At 40.0% G+C, this 23,144-nt stretch overlaps 1 protein-coding gene across 3 annotated transcripts in view; it reads left to right on the top strand.

The window, feature by feature from the left end:
- The window catches only part of LOC131060460 (protein PTST, chloroplastic), a 224,513-nt gene that overhangs the window by 122,755 nt on the left and 78,614 nt on the right, over positions 1–23,144 (top strand). For all 3 annotated transcript variants that reach the window (XR_009110367.2, XM_057993695.2, XM_057993704.2), the window contains one exon: positions 11,744–11,812. Coding sequence is in view for 2 of the 3 variants with exons in the window: in XM_057993695.2 (XP_057849678.2) it covers positions 11,744–11,812 (69 nt within the window). In the remaining variant the exon portion in view is untranslated. The remainder of the gene's footprint in view (positions 1–11,743; positions 11,813–23,144) is intronic.

Here is a 23,144-nt window from a genome sequence, read left to right as displayed (position 1 = left end):
TTTGTAGGAGTTCTAAAGTTTGCTCTCTAGATTCTTTCTGGCTTTTTCGCGAGCTTCAGGATGGTATAACATGCATTCTAATTAGAGAAGATTTCTGAATTTACTATTTTTAGTAAATTGCGACAAGTTGACAGCTATTTGCTTTATAGAGTTTTTCTGGGTTTTTTGAGAGCTCCAGCGTGGTTTGACATGCAAATTCTTCGGAGATGATTTCCGGACTTACTACTTTTAGTAAGTCATGACTGCTAATTAGAATGTGATGAAAATGACTTTTGACACACTTACTATTTTTAGCAGTATGCTATTTATAGTAAGTACTATTTTTAGCAGTGCTATTTTTGGCAGAGGTTCTGCAATTTAGCTCAGTGGCTATGATTGGCAGTGTTATTTTTGGCAGGATCCTGTGTTCGAACTCAGATGACTATTTTCTGCAATGCAGCTTAGTACCTTGGCCTCAGCTCATTTTGACAGTATTCAGTTTTTTGGAAGGAAAAGTATTTTTTAATACTTTATCATTCTCCATGGCCTAGGCGTAATTTGTGTTGTGACTTCAAGGGGTCGCCATGGTGTTTTTAATTAAATTATAGCTTAAGGCAAGCTGAACGATTTTCTAAGTAAGATTGCCTAAGTTATATTATTATTTATAAGTCACTGTTGAGTGCCCACTTTACACATTATTGGCAATTTTAATAAGGTGACTCTGCTATGATCTTGGACGACTTAGAAAAGGGAAATATTATTTTTATCCTAAATCTATTTGGCGAAATATTCTATCTTCATATTGAGACGCCAAAGTACAATTTCATCTATATTATTTTACGAGTCTTATATTTATTAAAAATGGCAATTTATGGTGAATGTGAGTTGGGTGAACTTTGGTAAGGAAATAAAATGAAATGCAACGCCTAATGAAGGTGAAATGTAATGGCATTTGGTTTGGGCGCATTTGGAGAGCATTTGAATTTGAATTTGGCTAGCAAAAAGTTATAAATACAGGCCTTGGGCTCTCATTTTGGATCCATGAAAATTTGTATAACGAAGTGCTGCTGGAATATTGTGCCAGATTTGTGCTTCGAAATTGTGAACTTCCTAGCCTATGTCAGTTTCGTGCTGAAGATAGAGCACCTAGCTGTGGAGAGACTATTTCTCACTTAGAGGAATAGATAGAGCATATTGAGAATGGTTTGCATTAGTTGGTTTTCTGCTTTGTGTAAGTTTTTGTGTGTTTCCTGGTTGTTGGATGGCATCATGGCTGAAGCATATTTTCACTCCTAATTCTCTGTGCGGGCTCCTGTTGTTTCTGGGTATCGGCTCTAAATGTTTCTATGCTTTTGGTGATGAGATTTGTAAGTTTTCAGCCCCTAGTTTTGAGGCTTCAATTTTATAATGCAAATCGTACCTTTCAGCTTAGACGTACTTCTTTGGGGCATGCATTGGGAAGCGTGTTGTTGGTTTGAGGTCATGTTGATGCTGTCTTCCAGTTTGTATTTGGTCGCTTAATGTATATTGTCAGTTTGGGTGTGTTGTGGGGTGATTTGAGTGAGTTTTGAGTGAGTTAGGGGCATTTTGGTGTGGATTGGTGTTGCTGGTTATGCATTTCCAGCCCGTTGTCTTATATATCAAATTTTCAAAAGTTGGATTTTGGGTGTGTTTTTGAGAGGGTGAGTTGATTGGGTTGTTGGAGGATGTTTGGAGGTCTTGTTGCAGCTGTCAGTTCTTAATCATCACTTGGTTGTCCAATTCTATATTCACTGTAATGCTGTTTAGTAGTACTAACAACAACATTTTGGCTTTCTGCTGTCCCACTGCATAAGTGGAAGAGGCTGGCTTAGCCGCCTACCTTAGATTAGCAATATTTCTTAAATTCTGAAATCTCTGTAATGTATTGTAAAGCTGGTTAGTAGTACTAACAGCTATCCTCTTAGATTTCTTACTTGTCCCCATTGCGTAAGTGGAAGAGGCTGGCTTTGCCGCCTATCTTGAAACTGTAATACTATCCTCCCGCTGCATAAGTGGTTGAGTTGATTGTAATGTTGTCCTCCCACTGAATAAGTGGTGGAGTTGATATTAATTTCCATTTCTAGTCCTCCCGCTGCACAAGTGGTTGAGTGATTGCATTCTTCAGTTCTTTGGCTGGTTTACCGCCAAGTGATTGCATTGTTCTCAATATCCCACAGTATAAGCGGAAGGGGCTGGCTTGCCGCCCGAGTATTGTAATCATTTTCAGTTATTGGCATCTAATGATCACCTCAATAATGTATGCTGTCACCCTCCCAGATTGGGCTCTCGGTGATCAGAAAGTGGAAGCATTACTTTCAGCAGCATTTGGTTTTCTTTTCCTAACCTTAACAAGTGTTGTGCTAATTGTAATTTGGGAAAAATCAATTTTTTTTAAGGGGAATATTACGATGGTATCAAAGCTGGTTTTCCTGCCAGTCTGTGTGTTTAGTTGATCCGAGATCTCCGTGGGTGATAGAGAAGTTCGTTACTAAAACATAGAATCAGCAGTTGACACTATGGCAAAGAGAATAGTAGAACAAAAAGAAACCCCTGATGCCAGGGTAGAAAGAGAGTTTGATGCGATGATGGATATGATGTCATAGTTGTTGGCCAAACTTAATCAGAATTATGGTGGGACTCCTAATCAACCCACTAAAGGACCTTAAGCTAGCTGTTATGATAACCCTAGAAGGTTAGTATCAAGACCTTTGCAACCCGTCTTCCTACCCAAGGAAGTCCCTGAAGCTGAAATTGAGATACCAACAAAGGAAGAAATAAGTAATAGTTACATGGAGTATGCTTCTCTCCCTGCAGAGATCCGAAATATCCTCACCTTGGACCAGTTTATGAACCAAAAGAAGAAGAGAGGTGGAAGATATGATAACCGCCCTTATGCTCCAGGAGATTATTAGCAAGCCCTTGGAAAGGTTACTCTAGCCCACTTTGATGAGAGTGATAAGTGTTCTGCTAGATCGTGGGTTCAGAAGGTGGACAATTATTTGTCATTGAGACCAATGTCGAAAGAAGATGAAAAAACAGTAATTGAGGCTATGCATGATGAATCTCTTAATGTTTCTTATGGAGCTAGTGACAGTGTTGAATGCACTCATGTGCTTCTAGAGGAAGAGCAGATGAAAATTGAAGATGTTAAACAAGAGGAAAAAGATAGAAATTCATATTGCTTTTGGGAAGTCTCCAATGAAGTTCATGTAACTTCATATGATGAGGAAATGGATACATCTAAGGATGCCTACATGGTAAAATTAGAAATGGAAAAGGTTAACAGGTGGTTGAATGGAGATTCATGTTATGAAGTGAGTTTAAAATATACCAAGATGATGACATTCAAAGGGCAGATTTAGAGGACCAATCATAAATTGCATTTCAGAATAATGGTGTTGAGACTCATAGCTTGAAGAATGAGCTTGAACAAATTCTGAAAGTCTTTGACTTGGAGCAGTGTCCTAAATTGGAATTTTTCAGATTTAGGACAGCAGGATAGTTTGTCTAAGTTGGAAAAAGGAAATACTTTTCAAATTGTTGATAACCCTCTTTTTGTGATGAGCGTTGATGTGACCTTAGATAATCCACTCTTTCATTTGGATGATGAGATGGCTCCTAACCCTGATGACATGACTGAGATATGGGATCCAAGTGTGGTATGTAATTGTGAAGTAGAACAGGTTGAGTTGTCTATTGGGCCATCCAAGTTTGTTGGTGACTTATTTTCTACAGAGGACCATGATGGTGTGGATTGCCATGATTTGATGGTTGACCTTGGAAGCCTACAATTTGACGAGGAGTTTTGCATTGGTGATGAATCTACAAGCATCATTGAATGCATTTTCAGTGGGGGCCAAATGGGAATGTTAGGAGTGCAGCAACAACATGGCAGAGCCACTCTTGGGGTTGGTATCTATGCACCAAACCCTTTTCAAGGATTGTTGGTGACGAAAGACGATGGAAGAAGTATACCATGGAGTGTTGTGAATCTGAAAGGTGATTTTAATGTTGCTTTTACCTCATATTTCTGTGACCAAATGAGCCCATTTGAGTTCTTGCAAATGGAATGGAAAGAGACTATGAGTAAAACTTGGTTTCCCACCAAGTTGGTGATTTTTGGGAAGTCACTTCTAGCACATGGTTTGAAAAGAAAATTGATTTTGGCTGAAGTTACTCAGTATTGCAGCGGTGGTTCTTTAATGCAAAGGTTATATATAGAAAAATCAGATTTTCTCAGTTGTAGATTTGAACAATTTTAGTCCAATCAAGGATTAATTTTGGGCTTCAGATAGATTGGATGTCCGTTTGGGATAACCAATTTAGGTTTTGGTTGAACATCCGGGCACCAGATTATTGTTATTGCTTACACTCAGCTTGTATTTGCATTTGGGACAATAGATTTGATCTTAGAGACAGTTTCTATGATAGAGTGGAAGGAGTGGGGAAGAACATCATTGTGGCTGATGCTTTGTCAAGATGGCTGAATTTGAGTTCGTTGGTTGAGATTACTGCTGATTGGAAACAACAGATTATTGTAGGGTATGCCAAAAATCAGTTTGCTACTAGCCTAGTGGAGGGCACTTTGCATGATGGAAGGTATCAGATGGATGATGATTTGATACACTATAAAGTTAGAAATTAGAATCTTCCTAGTACCTAATTCCAAGTGAAATTGGAATCTTCCTAGTACCTGATTCCAAGTTCAAGAAGAAGATTCTTCAATCATTTCATGACATCCACTTGGCTGGTCATCAAGGGTATTTCAAGACATATCGATAGATCCAAGGAAGATTTTCTTGCAAGGGACTCAAGGATGAGGTCCTTCGCAACATTATAGAGTGTTCAGTCTGCCAACAGAACAAAGATGCACACACTTTCCTAGCTGGTTTGTTGCATCCCTTACCTATGCCTGATGAGAAAGGGCCAAGCATTTCTATAGTTTTCATCACTGGGCTACCAAGGATGCAAGAGAAAGATTGCATATATGTTGTTGTGCACATATTGGCTAAGTTTGCACACTTCTTTGCCATTACTAGCTCATTCGCAGTGGCTCAGGTTGTTGATCTCTTCTTCATAGAAGTGTTTAGATTGCATGGTTTGCCAAAGACCATTGTGAGTGATAGGAAGAGCAAGTTCCTAAGCATCTTTGGGCAGGAGATCTTCGGATTGAGTGGCACAGTACTCACTCCTAGCACCAGTCATCACCCTCAGACTGATGGACAAACTAAGGTTGTGAATAAGTGGTTAGAAGGTTATCTCAGAAAGTATGTGTCAGGGCAGCAGAAGGCTTGGGTGAGATGGCTTCATTTGGGAGAGTATTGTTACAACTCTTCCTATCGCATGTTGATTAGGATGTCGCCTTTCACAACCCTGTATGGATATGAGGCACCTAGCTTTGCTGATTTGACTTTTGGAGATAGTAGAGCCCCTCAAACGAGGGATATGTTGCAGCAAAATCAAGACATTCTGAGATCTTTGAAGGACAACCTTCAGTATGCACAGAATCAGCAGATGTATGCTGATTGGCAGCAAGTAGAGTGCTCTTTTGAGGTTGGAGATATGGTCTACTTGAGGCTTCATCCTTACCAGTAGTCCACTCTCAAGAAGAGTAGAGCAGAGAAGCTCAAGCGCCGTTTTTATGGACCAGTCAGAGTCACTAGGAAGGTTGGAGAAGTGGCTTATCAATTGGAGTTACCTGAAAACAACAAGATACATAATGTTTTCCAGGTGTCACGCCTCAAGAGGGCACTTGGAAATAATGCGGTAGCTTCATCAGATCTACCTCCCCTGGATGAGGAGGGGTAGTTGGTGTTGATTCCAGAGGTCGTTATTGATTCCAGGGAACACTCATTGAGAAGGAGGAATCTCAAGCAGTATTTGATTAAATGGAAAAACCTACCAATTGAGGATGCAACTTGGGAGAATGAGTAGATTTTGCAGCATCCAGCCTTGCTATTGCTTGAGAACAAGCAATTTTGGGGAGGGTGGACTGTAATGTCCCCATCTCAGTTCTAGACTGATGGATGGAGTCTTAGCCTATTTTGGAAACCCATAGGCTAACTAGAGACTAAATTAGGGTTTCTATCTTCTGGAAGGTTTTGAAGAGGTGTTTGCAAGGGTTCTATAGTTTTCTCTCTAGATTCTTTTTGGGTTTTTTGTGAGCTTCAGGATGCTATAACATGCATTCCAATCAGAGAAGATTTCTGAATTTACTATTTTTAGTAAATTGCCACTTGCTGCCGGCTGCTAGCTTTATAGGGTTTTTTTGGGTTTTTTGAGAGCTCCAACGTGGTTTGACATGCAAATTCTTCGGAGATGATTTCCAGACTTATTTTTAGTAAGTCTTGACTGCTGCTCAAAATGTGATGAAAATAACTTTTGACGCACTTACTATTTTTAGCAGTATGCTATTTATAGTAAATACTATTTTTAGTAGTGCTATTTTTGGCAGGGGTTCTGCAGCTTAGCTCGGTGGCTATGTTTGGCAGTCTTATTTTTGGCAGGGGTTCTGCAGCTCAGCTCAGTGGCTATGTTTGGCAGTGTTATTTTTGGCAGGATCCTGTGTTCGAACTCAGATGACTATTTTCTGCAATGCAGTTCAGTACCTTGGCCTCAACTCATTTTGGCAGTATTTAGTTTTTTGGAAGCAAAAGTATTTTTTAATACTTTATTATTCTCCATGGCCTAGGTGTAATTTGTGTTTTGACTTCAAGGGGTCGCCATGGTGTTTTTAATTAAATTATAGCTTAAGCCAAGCTGGACGATTTTCTAAGTAAGATTGCCTAAGTTATATTATTATTTATAAGTCATTGTTGAGCGCTCACTTTACACATTATTGGCAATTTTAATAAGGTGACTCTGCTATGATCTTGCACGACTTAGAGATGGGAAAATTTAATTTTTATCCTAAGTCTATTTGGTGAAATATTCCACCTTAATATTGAGATGCCAAAGTACAATTTCATCAATGTTATTTTATGAGTCTTATATTTATCAAAAATGGCGATTTATGGTGAATGTGAGTTGGGCGAACTTGTGTAAGGAAATAAAATGAAATGCAACGCCTAATGAAGGTGAAATGTAATGGCATTTGGTTTGGGTGCATTTGGAGAGCATTTGAATTTGAATTTGGCTGGTAAAAAATTATAAATACAGGCCTTGGGCTCTCATTTTGGATCCATGAAAATTTGTATAACGAAGTGCTGCCTGAATGGTGCCAGATTTGTTCTTCGAAGTTGTGAGCTTTCTAGCCTATGTCAATTTCGTGTTGGAGATATAGCACCTAGCTGTGGAGAGACTATTTCTCACTTAGAGGAATAGATAGAGCATACTGAGAATGGTTTGCGTCAGTTGGTTTTTTGTTTTGTGTGTTTCCTGGTTGCTGGATGGCATCATGGCTGAAGCATATTTTCACTCCTAAGTCTCTGTGCGGGCTCCTGCTGTTTCTGGGCATCGACTCTAAATGTTTCTATGCTTTTGGCGATGAGATTGTAAGTTTTCAGCCCCTAGTTTTGAGTCTTCAATTTTATAATGCAAATCGTACTTTCCAGCTTAGACATACTTCTTTGGGGGGTGCATTGGGAAGCGTGTTGTTGGTTTGAGGTCATGTTGATGCTGTCTTCCAGTTTGTATTTGGTTGCTTAATGTATATTGTTAGTTTGGGTGTGTTGTGGGGTGATTTGAGTGTGTTTTGAGTGAGTTAGGAGAATTTTGGTGTGGATTGGTATTGCAAGTTATGCATTTCCAGCTTGCTGTCTTATATATCAGATTTTCGAAAGTTGGATTTTGGGTGTGTTTTTGAGAGGGTGAGTTGATTGGTTTGTTAGAGGATGTTTGGAGGTCTTGTTGCAGCTTTCAGTTCTTAATCAACACTTGGTTGTTAAATTCTACATTCATTTAATGCTGGTTAGTAGTACTAAGTTACTAACAACAACATTTTGGCTTTCTGCTGTCCCATTGTATAAGTGGAAGAGGCAGGCTTATCCACCTACCTTAGATTAGTAATATTTCTTAAATTTTGAAATCTCTGTAATGAATTGTAAAGCTGGTTAGTAGTACTAACAGCTATTTTCTCAGATTACTTATTTGTCCCCACTGCGTAAGTGGAAGAGGCTGGCTTAGCCGCCTATCTTAAAATTGTAATACTGTCCTCCCGCTGCATAAGCAGTTGAGTTGATTGTAATGTTGTCCTCTCACTAAATAAGCGATGGAGTTGATATTAATTTCCATTTGTAGTCCTACCGTTGCATAAGCGGTTGAGTGATTGCATTCTTCAGTTCTTTGGCTTGTCCTTGGCTGGTTGACTACCAAGTGATTACATTGTTCTCAATATCCCGTTGTATAAGCGGAGGGGGCTGGCCTACCGCCTGAGTATTGTAATCATTTTCAGTTATTGGTATCGAACGATCCCCTCAACACTATATGCTCTCACCCTCCCAGATTGGGCTCTTGGTGATCAGAAATTGGAAAGGTTACTTTCAGCAACACTTGGTTTTCATTTCCTAACCTTAACAAGTGTTGTGTTAATTGTAAATTGGGAAAAATCATTTTTTTACGGGGAATATTACAATCAACTACACCAAGTTGCCCTCTAAATTTTTCAAACTTGTCTAGGCTCAGAGACTTGATGAGAATGTTTGCAGTCTAGTCCACTGTTGGAACATATTGCAAGATTATAGATTCAATTTCAGCAAGCTGTCTGATGAAATGACAATGAAGCTCTACATGCTTGTGGAAGACTGGATTCGTGGCAAGTTTCAACACCCTTTGATTGTCATAGAACAAGGGTGAAGGATTTTCTTGAGACATTTTCATGTGATAAAGAATCCCACGTAGCCACATTACCTCACATGTTGCTTTAATATTTCCTCGATACTCGGCTTTTGTCGAGGAAAGAGCTACCACTTGCGGCATCTTGCTGGTCCATGTGACTGCATCCATACCAAGACTAAAGACATACTTGTTGATGTGTTTTTTATGACTCTTGAACATAGAATAAAATGCTAAGTATTCTATCCTCTCTTGAACAAAGAAACCTCATATGCTAAACAATGTGATTAAAACAAGGCTACAATGTGAACAATCGACTTTATATTGTGGATAGACTTAGTGTATATGATATGATATTGTTGGTAACACAAAGGAACTTCCGTTTTTGCTAAACAGCTGGAACTTAGTAACTAACTTTACTTCTACCAAACAAAGATCAAAGGGAGAGGGATAGAGAATCATTTGTTGGAATTGGTAGGGGTGAGAAAAAGATTCATGGATCATTGATGGAAGTAAGCCATCTTGGGTGGTTGAATCAATTTTTTGTGGAGTCCCTTTTGTGAGTGTTGCTCACAAACTCTATGCCTAGGGTGTTTGATGTAGGAATATCCTAGGGGTGGAGCAATCTTGCATCACCTAAAAAGAGTTTGCTTTAGTTTTAGGTTTTGAAGTGTGTGCCTCATTTGGTTTGTAGTTTTGTTTGTGTGTGTTTGGGAGCTTGAGAAATATATTTTGTTAACATGAAGGCATAGTTGAGATGTTAGTGTTGCATGGTTAAGTAGTCTAAAGAAAACTTTTCCCTTCGTAATAAAAGAGCAAACCTTTGTGGAAATGTATAGGATAGAATGTGTCACTAGAGTGCCATGTGTCATTGTGCAATCTTGTGGAAGTATTGTAGGATTTTGTTGATGCCTTATAGAGTGGATTTGTAAAGAAGTCATTTAGAAGCTGACAAATGGATGACGACAAAGACCTTGTTGGTTATGTTATACTTTCTAGAATGGTCAATAGTGTTTGAGAGGCATTTAGAGGCATGCATAAACAATAAGGAGCTTGCAGAATTGTATGATGGAAGTTAAAATGTTACTGATGTTTCATGCAACAAGGACCATTCATTTCCCACATCTCTAGTGAAGATCAATCATCACCATTCAGGATATAAGTGGAAAAGTTCTTTTGTAGAGGCTATTGAAGTTTGGGCAAAAGAAGAAAGCTGAAGTCTTAATGGCTTAACTAGACTGTTGCTGAAGTTAGCGTAGAGTTGTGAGGACTGAGTAGTTCGTAGGCATAGGTGGGCCTATGTTAAAGTAGATAGATTGTAATGCATGGAGTCTTTGCAAGTAGGCTGAATATCCATTCATTGGGTAGCATAGGTTGGTTGGGTTCCATATAATTTTGAAGTTGCCCTTATGATGTATAAATCTTCTCAATTTAATATAGATTGTGTATAACTTTGGACCAGCGTGTCCGGATCCCAAGACGTGTCCGTGAGACCAGGACGTGTTTCCAGTATGTGAGACATCTCTAGAGATGTTTAAATGTGATATTAAACGTGTCCGTGAGTCCAGGATGCAGATGACTGGCATCTCTTGGAGTCTCTAATGTCTACCGTGAAATTTATGACGTCTTCAGCAAAAAAAAAGGGTTAAACGTGATTAAAAAATGCCCATGAAAAATGCAGTGCTAAAAGAAAAAACGCGATTATAGTTCTTGCAAAATGAGCCTTTGACATTGCTGACAACCCTTTGATGTTGCAAATGAGCCCTCAACACAGGACGTAAGGGCATAAGGGTTTATCTTTAGTGGCGAAGAAACTACACAAAATCTCATGTGAAAGAAATGAAGCCATCCATGAGCTTCGGGCAGCACAATGAAATCTCATAGTGACGGTAGAGCAATATCACTACATACTACAATAGAAAGAAGCTTAAATTAAACTTCATCAAGACCACTTGCATTACAAGGCCACTGCTCGAAACTCTTAGCTCATTCTTCTCGTTTTATGATCTTGACTTCAGCGAGTACACCTTTTACGATGTCAAAGTCGTGACATCTAACTTCTTTGAGCATTTAAAACAAGGAGAAGGAGGCTATGGCATTGTTTACAAAGGTGAAATAGGGTGAACAACCGACATAGTCAAAGTTCTCAAGGAGAATAGTTTACAAGACCAGTAGGAGTCTGACTGCGAGGTATATAGATATAATAAATAAAACCATAGAACAGTTCGGTAGCTACGATGGTATTATTAAGTTTAATTATAGTTTAAGATTATACTGAATTTAATTTAGTTTATAATATTTTTTTAAATTGAAAATAATATAATCTTAAAATATTTAGTGTGAGTTAATGTGAATTTGTTAAACTTCACTATTGTTGTTGTTTTCAAAGTTCTATGTCATGATATTTTTTGAAAATTATGAAATTATTTATAGAAAGAATTGCCGTCTCCAAGTACTTCCATCTCCTATTTTTTGAAAATTTGTTGTACTAGTACTTGTACCCATCTCCAAAGTCCCCAAGTACCCCCATCTCTTGGTAACCTTGTTTTGCGCAGGTGTTAGCCATTTGTTTATTTGACGCATTTGTGGTTTGCATTAGGGAAGGATCCCCCCTAGCTTTGCTCAATTATGAAAACAGTAGAAAAAGATTTCCAAGGGAGAATATTGAAACAAACTCTGCCACTAGAAAGAAGCAAGAAAATTAAGGAAAATAAAAGCTAGAAATCCTAATGGTGTTCATTGTCCAAATCCCCCCGTTAAATGAAATTTATTTTATGCTTTTAAGGAATAGGTTTGTCACACCTTTATATAATACAGTATTGTGACATTTGTTCCTATATATTTTGATGTGATATTTTGTAGATTTAAATTTTAGCATTTGTTCATTTTTTTGAGAGTAAACTTCTATGCAATTTAAAGTATTTTTAACAATTGTTTTGATTCCTTATTTTTTATCATGCAATGTTTGTAGATTCATTATAAGGAGAAGGCTTTGAATAAATGTAAAAATGAACTCGCTGTTATGGATTTGGAGCTCCAGGTATTTGGTTCTCTTCATAATTCTATTCATACTTTATTTGCATTCAATAAAAATTTTAATATTTGTTTGTGACCATCATTTCTATAGAAGTATACACTTTTTGATTTTCTCGACTTTGTAATTTGTAGCTGCTATGTATAATCAAATAAGTGAATAACAAGTAATTTCAATATTTGTGAGGTATTATTTAATATGTTTTTTAAAAACCTTATAAAACTTCAGAATCCAGTAAAGTATAGTTGTCTTAAAAACATTTTTTTTTTTTCATCTCTTGGATATGGAAGGCTTTTGCCTGTGTTTTGGGAGTCATTGACCTAGGTAGTTGAGAGGACTCTTGTGATGGTTTTTGGTCAACTGGGATGGATTTCTTTGTGAGTGGTGTTGCTCTAGTACCAAGAGTCTAAAGTCTTAAAAACTGTATACATGGTTTTATATTTGTCATAGTATGCAATTGTATGGTAATATTTGGTGAATGAAGCACAACATAGTTTCAGTCAAAGAAAGAAAAAATGAATGTTATATTTTCTTTGCTAAGAACAATATTCTTTTGATACTTTGAAAGGAAAAATCAAGATTCAATTTCAGGGAAATTTCACTTGATTCTCTTTGATAGGAACAATATTGTTTTGATCCTTTGAAAGGAAAAATCAAGATTCAATTTCGAGGAAACGTAACTTCTAGTAAAGGTGACAAACCTCAGGGAGATAGCTCTTCTTTAAATAATATTGATCTGCAACCAAATTGTAACATGCCCATCCTTATTTTAAGAAAAAACACCTGCGCTGAAACTTTTTGATCTATGGACAGCAACAAAACCATAAGTGTGCAGATATCATTGGTTGGGAAGCCCTTTTACATCCAATCAGTTACCAGCATATAGAAAATGAAGATTATGGATGTTTGGACATCCATTTTTCTGCTTTTATAAAACTGACGTTTCACATTTTTTAGTTTTTGGAGAAGACATTAAAAATATAAAAGGAAAGTGACTAACAATTAGAGTCTTGAATATTGTAACACTTCAGAAAGGTCCTCCTTCCATCTGCAAGTAATTGCATTCCTCTTAAATTCAAAGTGATCCCAAAATATTTAAAAAAGAATATGCTGAAGAATGTTCTAATTTAAAACTTTTAAATTTTTACCTAGATCTTCCAATTTTCAACTGATGGAATTGGTGGAACAACAAATTCATTCTGAAGTTGCAAATGTCATAGGGTACATCCATCAATTGAACAGGAGCATAAGACAGTAACTGTTGGCCAGTGTATTGATGGGGTTTCTCTGAAACAAGATGATTGTTAAATGCTTCATTCTTGTCAAATTTGTTGAATGCTCACTTTGATCCAAATGTTGCTTTTTGTAGAGGCAAAGGGATTTTGGAGAGAATGAAAGCATTATTGTTCAATGAGGATGCTGATAAAATATTTAAAAAGGAATATGCTGAAGAATGTTCTAATTTAAAACTCTGAAATTTTTGAAATTTTTACTTAGATCTTCTGATTTGCAACTGATGGAATCGGTGGAACAGCATATTCATTCCGAAGTCTCAAATGTCACAAGGAACATCCAGTAATTGAGCGGGAGCAGAACACGGTAAGGGTTGGTCAGTGTATTGATGGGGTTTCTCTGAAACAAGGTGATCATTAAATGCTTCATTCTTGCTGAATTTGTTGAATGATCACTTTGATCCAAATGCTGCTGTTTGTAGAGGCAGAGGATTTTGGACAGAATGAAAGCATCGTTGTTCAATGAGGATGCTGATATTTGATGAGACCTAACATTCTTACAATTAGGAAAATCTGTGGTGGGGAAAATGTTCCCTTCAATCTCCAAAAATCTAAATGGTATCTGTGAGTCGGCAAAAGTAAAAAATCTGAAATCTGGGTAGTAAAATTTTCTTTTTCTGATTTTTGCAGAGTTTAGAAAAATGGTAGCAATGAAAAGGATGGCACTGAGAATCAGGGTGAGAGTGGAAGGCCCGATAATCAGAGCAAGGACCAGATACCAATGATATGTGCACACACATGCAGAAAATAAAAGAGAGGGGATCATCACCATTGTATTTTTGTAGACTCATCATCATAAGGGTTGAACTAAACTTAAAGTACATGAGGAAAGCTGAGTGCTGGCAGGATGAGGACAAGAACATACCATTTACTAGAGATCTAGTCATGCAGATGATGCCTCACTTAGCTAGCTATATATGCATGTGTTTGATTGTAAAGTTACCACAAAATGTGCATACAAGGCATGAAAGATGATTGGAGTTAAGTTTAGGAGTTCCGTCATGGCCATCCACTTAAGTATGCATCTACATTTCTCTATTTTAGAATATTACTGACCTTTTGTGATGCCTTTGAATTTTATCCTTATGTGTTGATGTTGTGAAGAGAATGCCAAGTCCTCACAAGTTAATGGGTTTAAAGCATTCCCATCAACCTCTTCAACAGAATTTTTTCTTTCCATGACAATGCAAATCTGCTGTTCTTGTTTTATAACAACCCATGTAGACCTACTTATGGCCATGCATGCTAACTCTTTGTTATTGTTGAGAGTTCTATAAGAGTTCAAGAGACTTCCTATGATATCATCATCTTTAGTTTAACCACTAAACTCGACAACAATGCCAAAAATGGTACTGGAAATCTTTCTTGAATCTATTTTTAGTAAAATATTAAAAAATTGATCACATCATCATAGAATTAGAGAGAGCGTTATCAATCACAGATAACAGAATCACATTAGGAGGATGAATGTGATGTTAGTTTGTTGATATAAAGTTTAAATTGTGTGAATAAGTAGAACCATGGTGGTTATTGAATTGTGTTGAATGCCCACATTATAATCAGTCCTATGTGGTGATGCAAAATGTGATCATGGTTTCAATTTTCGAATGGGAATATACTTGTTGTTGGAATTGTTGTCATTGATGTCAAGGTTACGTAGATGATAAGAATTCACTGTCATTGATGTCAAAGCCATGTCAAGAGGGGTCTTTAATGTATGGACAACTTTGAAGAAAGTTGTGCTCATGTATTCAGTGATAATTTATTAAAGGAACTAAATTATGTAAGACTACAAGCATTGCAGACTTGATTTGTGAAGTGATTGACTTCATTGATGAGACAAACAAATATATTAATACAAGAAGCGATAAAGATTTTTAAAGTGGGAATTAGCAAAGGATTCGATTGTATGAAGGCACAAATGGTTTAGAAATCATAAACAAAACACTTGGCAAAGGCAATGAGTATAATGATCACCAAAACAAAGTATGTTTTGAAGACACACCGATTAATATTTATCAAAGAAATCTGTTAACACAAGATAGCGACTACAAAGTTGACTTCATGGTGAGTTGCAATGTATGTAAAAAGATTTACAACGAATGTAATCTGGACTGCAACGAATGCTGGCAAGATGGCAAGAATAAAAGACAAATGCGATGTAGATAAGGCGATATCATTGACAATGACTTCATAGTCTAAAAGAATATTTAAAGATGACAGCCAAAAGAATATTAATTTGTCTATATGAAAGATGGGAATAACAGAAACCCATGCTATGGAATGCAACAAATATATTAAAAAAAGAGCATCGATTTTGAATTATAGAAGAACAATGTGACTTAAATATAAGGAGCGACAAGTTGCATAACCATGCTCGCAGGAACTTCATAATTTGCTGGTAACATCGTGTATTAAAAAAGAACAAGTTGAAGTAGCGATTAAGTAATGGAGTCCAGCAACGACTTTACCAAGACAGCAATTGATCAGTGATTGGAGTAAGATTTTTAAGAAGACAAGACTATACTTTGGTCAACCATACTTTTGTGTTTAAGTTAGAAACAATAAACACCAAAGTTAGTGTGTATTATGGAGCAAAAAGAGCAATGAGATTTACAAGGAAGTGATAATGATAAAAAGCAACAAAGTAATCTTAAAAGCAACGATTAAGTATAAACAATAAGCAAAAACGAAGTCGCTAAATAAAGAAGTCACTGTAGTTCAAAAAGAAGTCAAAAAGGGACTGCAATAGAAGAAAGTCAGCAAACCATCTAGACAACAAGTTATTTGATCAATAATAACAACTACTCATTAAAATAAATGATTTTTATATTCTATAAAAGGCAATGATTCATTATAGAATATCAATAAAGAATGATGCAGTAATTAATCCAAAGACAAGTGCGAGTTACATTGTTAAGGACAAAAGGTACAATGTTTGTTAAGGAAGATAACAATTAAATTGGAGTGATTAGAGCTTATGAAGAGGTGTGATTTGGAATTAGAAATTAAGGTTATGAAGATCAGCAAAGGGGTGCGATTACTTATAAAGAAGTAATTGTTTTAGAAGAGTGTGACCGGCTGGGATGGATACATTCATTTTGGAAAGGCATGACTTTAGAAAGGAAATGCACATTTTTTGTAAATATATATAGAGTTTGGAAATAGAAGTAAAGTGGAGAGTGAGGAGTGTGTTTTAAATTTTTAATAGACAAAAAAAACATATGCACCAAGAACCACTAATAAGAAGATAGATTGCAGACTTATTGAAGAATAGTAAGAGATCATTATTTCAGATTTAATGGGAAGAGTGTGTGAGGAGTTCGTAGCAGATTTTGAAGAAGAATTTATGGCAGATTTATGAAAAGACTATAGAAGATTTGTAGAAGAGATCATAGCAGATTTGTGGAAGATAATATAGTAGTTTTGTGAAAGAAAGGTATATTAAATTGTGGATCCATCATCCATTGGAGAAGCAACATTGAGATAGAAATTAGAATGAGGGGTTGGTGCCTCTAGTGGGAAAGTGTCTCACAAATAGAATGAGGGGTTGTTGCCTCTAGTGGGTTGATACCTATGAATTTGTAAAAGAATTTCTTGTATATAAGGAAGCTATTTTGCCGTGGTTTTCTCCCTTGAGAGTTTCCACATATATATCTTGTGTTCTATTTGTGTTCATAATAGTTAGATCTCATGTGAAAGTTAGTATGCAATGAATATGTTTTGAGATAAAGTTATATACTTATAATATTAAGTTGAAAAAATAAAAGTTTGTTATACTGATTCAGCAACCCCCCCCTCAGTATAACCGTGTTCTCAACACTTGTAGTCTTGGGGCTCTTGTAAAATAAGCACAATTATGTAGCCAACTTAGTCAGTACATGGGTAGATTAGTATTGGCAACTAACCTAATTATGTTAATCTGTCTCAATACATCCAATTTAGTATTATTTTAATGGTGCATCCATAGACATCCTTGATTAGGAAGCTTCCTAGAAAATTATGGAAATCATTTCCTTTCATTCAATAAGTATATAGGGTCTCTATCCATAATCTAGCAGAAATTTATGCAGTTGAGTTAGGGCTCCAAACAACAACTACTTCTGGTTTCTGCAATTTGGTTATTGAAGGAGATTCCTTTCCGTGAAAGCCCCTCAAAGAAACACCATCATAGACACAAAGACAACTGGAAGATGGAGTTGGTGGTTTAAAATATTAGCAAAGTCTCAAACTATTTGACTATCACAATGCTAGCCATATCCCCAGAAGTCTCTATATATTCAGTGTTTGCCCTCTCGGGTGAATAACTTAAAGTACACAGATAAAGCACGTAATGCAGAATAATAATGCCATAGATATTAGGTCAAATATAAGAGATGTTATTCCATTCATAATCGTGTGTCACAAGTTACGTTCGGAAGTATATAAAGATACCGAGGGGGTGCGAGCGCCAACCGCCGCACCGCAACTGCCACCCCTCGGTTACCACTAACCAAGACAATTACAACTTACAACTTAATTAACTAGTTTTATTTGTTTACAATATTGCCGCTAACATCATCCCCCCCCAAAAAAACATGGTCGTCTCCGGACGACAAAACAACATGGAAGGATTACAACATAAAACTCAGGACTGAGGAGGGGGTGGAGGAAGCGTCCTTGGTGGAGAGGGGGCGGCGCTCAGGCGAGCGCGTAACTCGTAGACCTGGTCAATCCGCAACTTGAGGTCCCGCTCCGCCACCATCTGGCATTCCATCACTGTTTTCACCATCAATGCGGCCTCCAAAACTTCCTTATCTTTCTGATCCACCTGCTCCAAAGCGCTACTCAGTCCGTTCTCCAACATAGCCTGTCTTCCTGCACTTCCTCCAACCGTGCCTCCAAGGTACCCCTAGTCGTCCTCTCTCCGGTTAACACTATTTCCAAGGCAGCTCGTTCTATATCCCATGTGGTCGCCGCCTGGGCCAACTGCTCGTGGTGGAGTTCCTCCGTCTGCTGGAGTCTAGTAACCAACTCATCTCGGGCCAACACGGCTTCCCTGCGCTGGGTCTTTGTACTGTCGGCAATATATTGCGTCCTCCGCAACTCGTAGTAAGTTTCTTGGAACAACTGATCTATTTGCCTCAACAATGCCCCTCTATTGGTTTCGCCAACCTACTCCCAGAGGCCCCAATTCTCCAACATCTGCAAGGTCTCTGTGGTAGGCCATCCACCAGACTCGAAGCACTGAGTAAAGTGGGTCCTGCACCTGTCTCTCATGAACTCAAGTAGCCGCACCAACTCCTCGTTTGCCCGGGCCTCACCCTAAGACCGTACTGAGGCTACTACCCGTCTGGCTTCCACAGCCATATCCGCCAAAAACTGCTCTAATTCCCTGTCGCCATCCCCTCTCGGAGATGCTACTATATCCTGCTCCTCCACAGCCTTGTGGGAAGTCTGAGGGAAACTCGGGGTGAACTCCTCCTATGTAGGGCGCAACATCAACTCGCAGATGGGTGAGTGATCCCTTGGTACACTCCTCGTAGGCTCTGGCAAACCATCTCCGACTAGGTCCACAATCTCGTGAGGACTCTGCTCCTGCCTTGGAGAAAGGACTACTGTTCCAACAGGTGCCATTGGTGACAACTTGAATCGGCTCAGCCATGCATTCATGTCCTGCTGAGAAGGGTGATCACTCCCTCTAGAAAGTTCCGATGGTACCACCATCTCCCCAGTTGCTGTCCCTCCAACCTCTACTACTGTTGTGGGATGACTCTCTTCCACCACCAGAGGCTCTACCAGTGTCGCGACCGCAGGTGGGGAGGCCAGAATCACGAGTGTTTGGCCTTGCCCAAAACCAGGAATTGGTACTGCCATCACCACCGCACCTGGAGGAGGCAACATGGTACCTACGGAAGTCGTCTGCTCATCCAGAGGCTGTGCGGCCGCCGTTGATGTTGCCCCCATGTCAGTCTCTTCATGTTGCCCACCCTGACCTACCATTCTGAAACTAGTCTCCATGGCAGAATCACTGGAGTCCTCCGCCTCCTCACTAGGATCACTACTGCCAGACTCAGACTCTGTTGCCGACGCTGAAATCACTACCTTCCTCTTCCGTTTCGTGCTAGAGTGGATATTTCCGCTTGGCGCCATGGTGTCCAGGTGCATCCAATAAAATATGGGGGGCTGTCCAGGGTGTACCTGACCTTGTGGTGCCAAGTATTGGTCCTGGTCCGGTGAGCCCCGAAGGCATACTGCATCCAAAAAGAACTCAAAAGCGTGGTAGGGCATGTAGAAAGTCCTATGCTAGAGAGTCATGAATTCCTCCATTCTGTCCGCTAATACAGATGCCCAGTCATATACTATACCATTATGGGTGCCATTCACGAGCACCATCTGTGCCATGGCAATATCCGAAGCTCGACTTGCTCTTGTCAACCGGCTCTTCACGACATCCACCAGGCACCGCCATATTCCTTCTCGTAAAAATGACTTCTTCAGACCGCGACTCTTGCTTGCGTGCTGAAGGCTAGTAAGTTCTGCTTGTGTGAGGTCGTCGCGACACATCAGTTTCAGAAGTTTATCTTTGAAGTCGGGGGCTATTTTCTGTGCCTTATCCACTTTCTTTCCGTGCATCCCTGGAATACCAAAAACTTTGGTAAATTTGGTCGAAGCAAACGATACTGTAAGCTGTTGGTGGTCATAATCAAACACTGATTGCTGCCTGTGCGAGTCGTAAGTACCAATCATGGTGCGCAACACCACCTCGAAGTCCCTAATGCAAAAAATTGGCATCAAGATGGCCCACTGTACCTGTGCAAGTCGCAGTTGCGTCTTCAGAGGGTCATCATTCGGGGTCTCATTCCACCATCTCTTGCAATCTGTGGCAGTCAAACCTCAAAAGTAATTGTGTCCATGGTCACATCACTCTTTGCTGGAGTCTGCTGCACTTTGGAGCGTACCTTCTTCCCTTTCTTTTGGCTGCTGTCAGCCATGCCGCCTCTTACCTTTACACCCGAAGGCAGAATCCAGACCACACCTTTGTTCCTTGAGGTTGACGACACTGCACCAGGTAACTGCCGTAACTGCTTTTGCCAATTTTTCCCACTAGCATCCAGTAAATAATGCTTCCTTTGTCGTTTGTGCCCTCTTTTTTGGAAAAAAGAATAGGGTTAAATTAATAAACACGTGCCTCTTTCTCCTTCCCCAGAGTGCTGTAGCCGTACGGTAATGCTGTGTCGTTGTCGTCCTGTTACTATTCTACGCCCTTGTGTGGTTCTCTGCTATGTTGGGCCGGGCTGCGTGTGTGGGCTGGGTCGGGTTGCGTGTTGCTTATGTTGGTGCGGGCTTGTGCGAGGCTTTATACCGCGGCGGTCTCCACCACACGGTGGTGTCCACCGTCGGTGTTGCCACCGCACGGTGCTCCCACCGTCGGTGTTACCACCGCACAGTGGTCCCACCGTTCGGTGGTTCCCTCGTCGGTGGTCCACCATAGCCATCGTAATTACTATTTTTTTTTTTAATTTTTAACTTTTTGACCGTATGGTCACTGTCGTGTGACCGTACGGTGTTTTTTTAATTTTTAATTTATTAACTTTTGACTGTACGGTGTTTTTTTTTTTTTTTTAAAATTATTGGTATTGCTTCTGGAGGGTTCGGGGTCGGTTGCCCATCTTTCGTGGTACTGTTTTAATTTCGACCAATTGACGGCATCAGGTATCTCCTTCCCGTCGAGTGTCCACAACTTAATCGCCCCGTTGGCGTTGACCTCGCGTACCTTGAAGGGCCCTAGCCATCGCACTTTAAACTTTCCTGGTTTGATTTCGTTCCTCCCATTGAATTTCAACACTAACTGCCTCGGAGTGAACCTCATTCACCGAAGATGCTTGTCATGCCAGACCTTACGCCTTTGCTGGGCTGCCTCTATGGCCCAGTGTGCCATCATTCTTTTTTCGTCCAACTTGCTTAAGGCATACAATCTCCCCTCAGGCTCTCCATATCCCCGAGTTTGTTCTCTACTACAATGCGAAGGCTTGGCACCATGAATTCCGCTGGCACCACAGCCTCCTGCCCATACATAAGTTGGAAGGGCGTTTGTCCCGTGGTCACTTTGTACATCGTGTGGTAAGCCCACAACGCGGAGGGTAACTTCTCTTCCCAATCTTCCCCTTTGACCCCACACGACTTATAAATGACTCCTACCAGGATCTTGTTCGTGGCCTCTGCCTGCCTGTTGGCTCGAGGGTAGTAAGGACTCAAGAGAGAATGGAAGATCTTAAATTCTGTCGTGAGCAACTTAATAACATGGTTGACAAAATGGCCACCTCGGTCACTCGTTAGCTGCATGGGGATACCATAACGAGTAATTATTTGCTCATAAATAAATCTGGCTGTACTCACCGCCGAGTTATCGGGTAGGGCCCGTGCTTCCACCCACTTAGTCAAATATTCCGTGGCTACCACGATGTATCTGCATCGCCTAGAACGATTGACTTTGAGTGGTCCGACAAAGTCCAACCCCCATCATTCAAATAATTCCTGCGTGTGCGAGGGGTTGAGTGGCATAAAGTCCCGCTTCAATGGTTTCCTAACCCTTTGGCACGTGTCGCAACCAACAACCCATTCTCGGGCATCATTATATTACTGTGGACCACCACAAGCCCGCGAGTAGCATCTTTCGTGCAGTAGTGTCCGGTCCCATGTGGCCCCCTGCCGGCCCTTCGTGCGCCTCTCGGAGAACTCCTGGCACCTCCTCCTCCATCACACATCTCCTGAGCATTTGATCCGGTCCCATGTTATATAACAGTCCATTGATGAGTTGGAATGTTCGACTTCGTAGAACCAGTTTCCTTCGTTCTCCTGGTAGCATGCGTGGGGGGAAGACTGAAGTAGAAAGATACTCCCCGATGGCTATGTACCATGGTGGTAATGCAGCAATTTGGAATAGGTGGGCATCTGGGAAATCTTTGTTCACCCCCTCCGCTGTTCTCTTGACTTTATGCGTGATAATTGGTCCGCTATGACATGGCTTTTCCCAGGCCGCACGATAATGGTGAATGTAAACTCTTGCAGCAAGAGCAGCCATCGGCTAATCCTTCCCTGAATTATCGTTTTGTTGACCAAGTACATGAGGGCTTGATGGTCCACGTAAAATGTGAACGGTGTCGCCAACAAATAGTGTCTGAATTTTTGTACCGCATAGATCATCCCCAGTGCCTCCCGTTCTGTTGTGCTGTAATTTTTCTCTGCTTTGGATAACAGTCTACTGGCAAAATAGACGGGATGATCCAACTCGTGATCTCCCACTTGGGCCAGTGTGGCACCGATCGCAAAGTTTGAAGTGCCCATATGGACATGGAACTCCCTGTCCTAGTTGGGGTAAGCGAGGATGGGACTAGCTACCAGCCTCGTCTTCAATTCCTCAAATGCTTCACTCTCCGGGGTCCCCCAGGTGTACGGCTCACCCTTGCGAGTAAGCTTGTCCAAGGGGTGGGATATTTGTGCAAAGTTTTTTATGAACCTCCTATAATAGCCGAGATGGCCCAAGAAGGACTTTACCCCGGTGACATCCGTAGGAGGCTCCATCTCCTCGATCACCCGTATTTTGTCTGGGTCCGTCTTCAGACTTGCTTTGCATACAATGTGCCCAAGCAATTTGCCTTGAGGTACCATAAATCGACATTTTTTGGGATTAAGGGCCAGCCTTGCCCTTCGACATCTCTCTAGGCACTCTCTGAGGGCTACTAAATGCGTATCTTGCCCGCTATAGATGGACCAGTCGTCGAGGAAGGCTTTAAAATTCCCTACCGACATCTTGTCGAATATGTGTAGTATAATTCGCTGGAATGTTGCAGGTGCATTGCATAGGCCGAATGGCATTCGGTTGTATGCATAAACACCATCTTCGACCACAAAGGTGGTCTTCAGTTTATCTTCCTCGGCGATTGAGATCTGGTTATATTCGGAGAATCCATCCAAAAACGAGTACATCTCATGGCCGACCACCTCCTCCAGTATGTTGTCCGTAAACGGGATTGGGAAGGGGTCTTTAATCGTAACTGCGTTGA

This window comes from Cryptomeria japonica, chromosome 5 (assembly GCF_030272615.1).
Source record: "Cryptomeria japonica chromosome 5, Sugi_1.0, whole genome shotgun sequence".
In the NCBI taxonomy this organism is placed as follows: domain Eukaryota; kingdom Viridiplantae; phylum Streptophyta; class Pinopsida; order Cupressales; family Cupressaceae; genus Cryptomeria; species Cryptomeria japonica.
The sequence above is the reverse complement of the archived record's forward strand: the minus strand, read 5'-3'. Positions and strand labels throughout refer to the sequence as shown.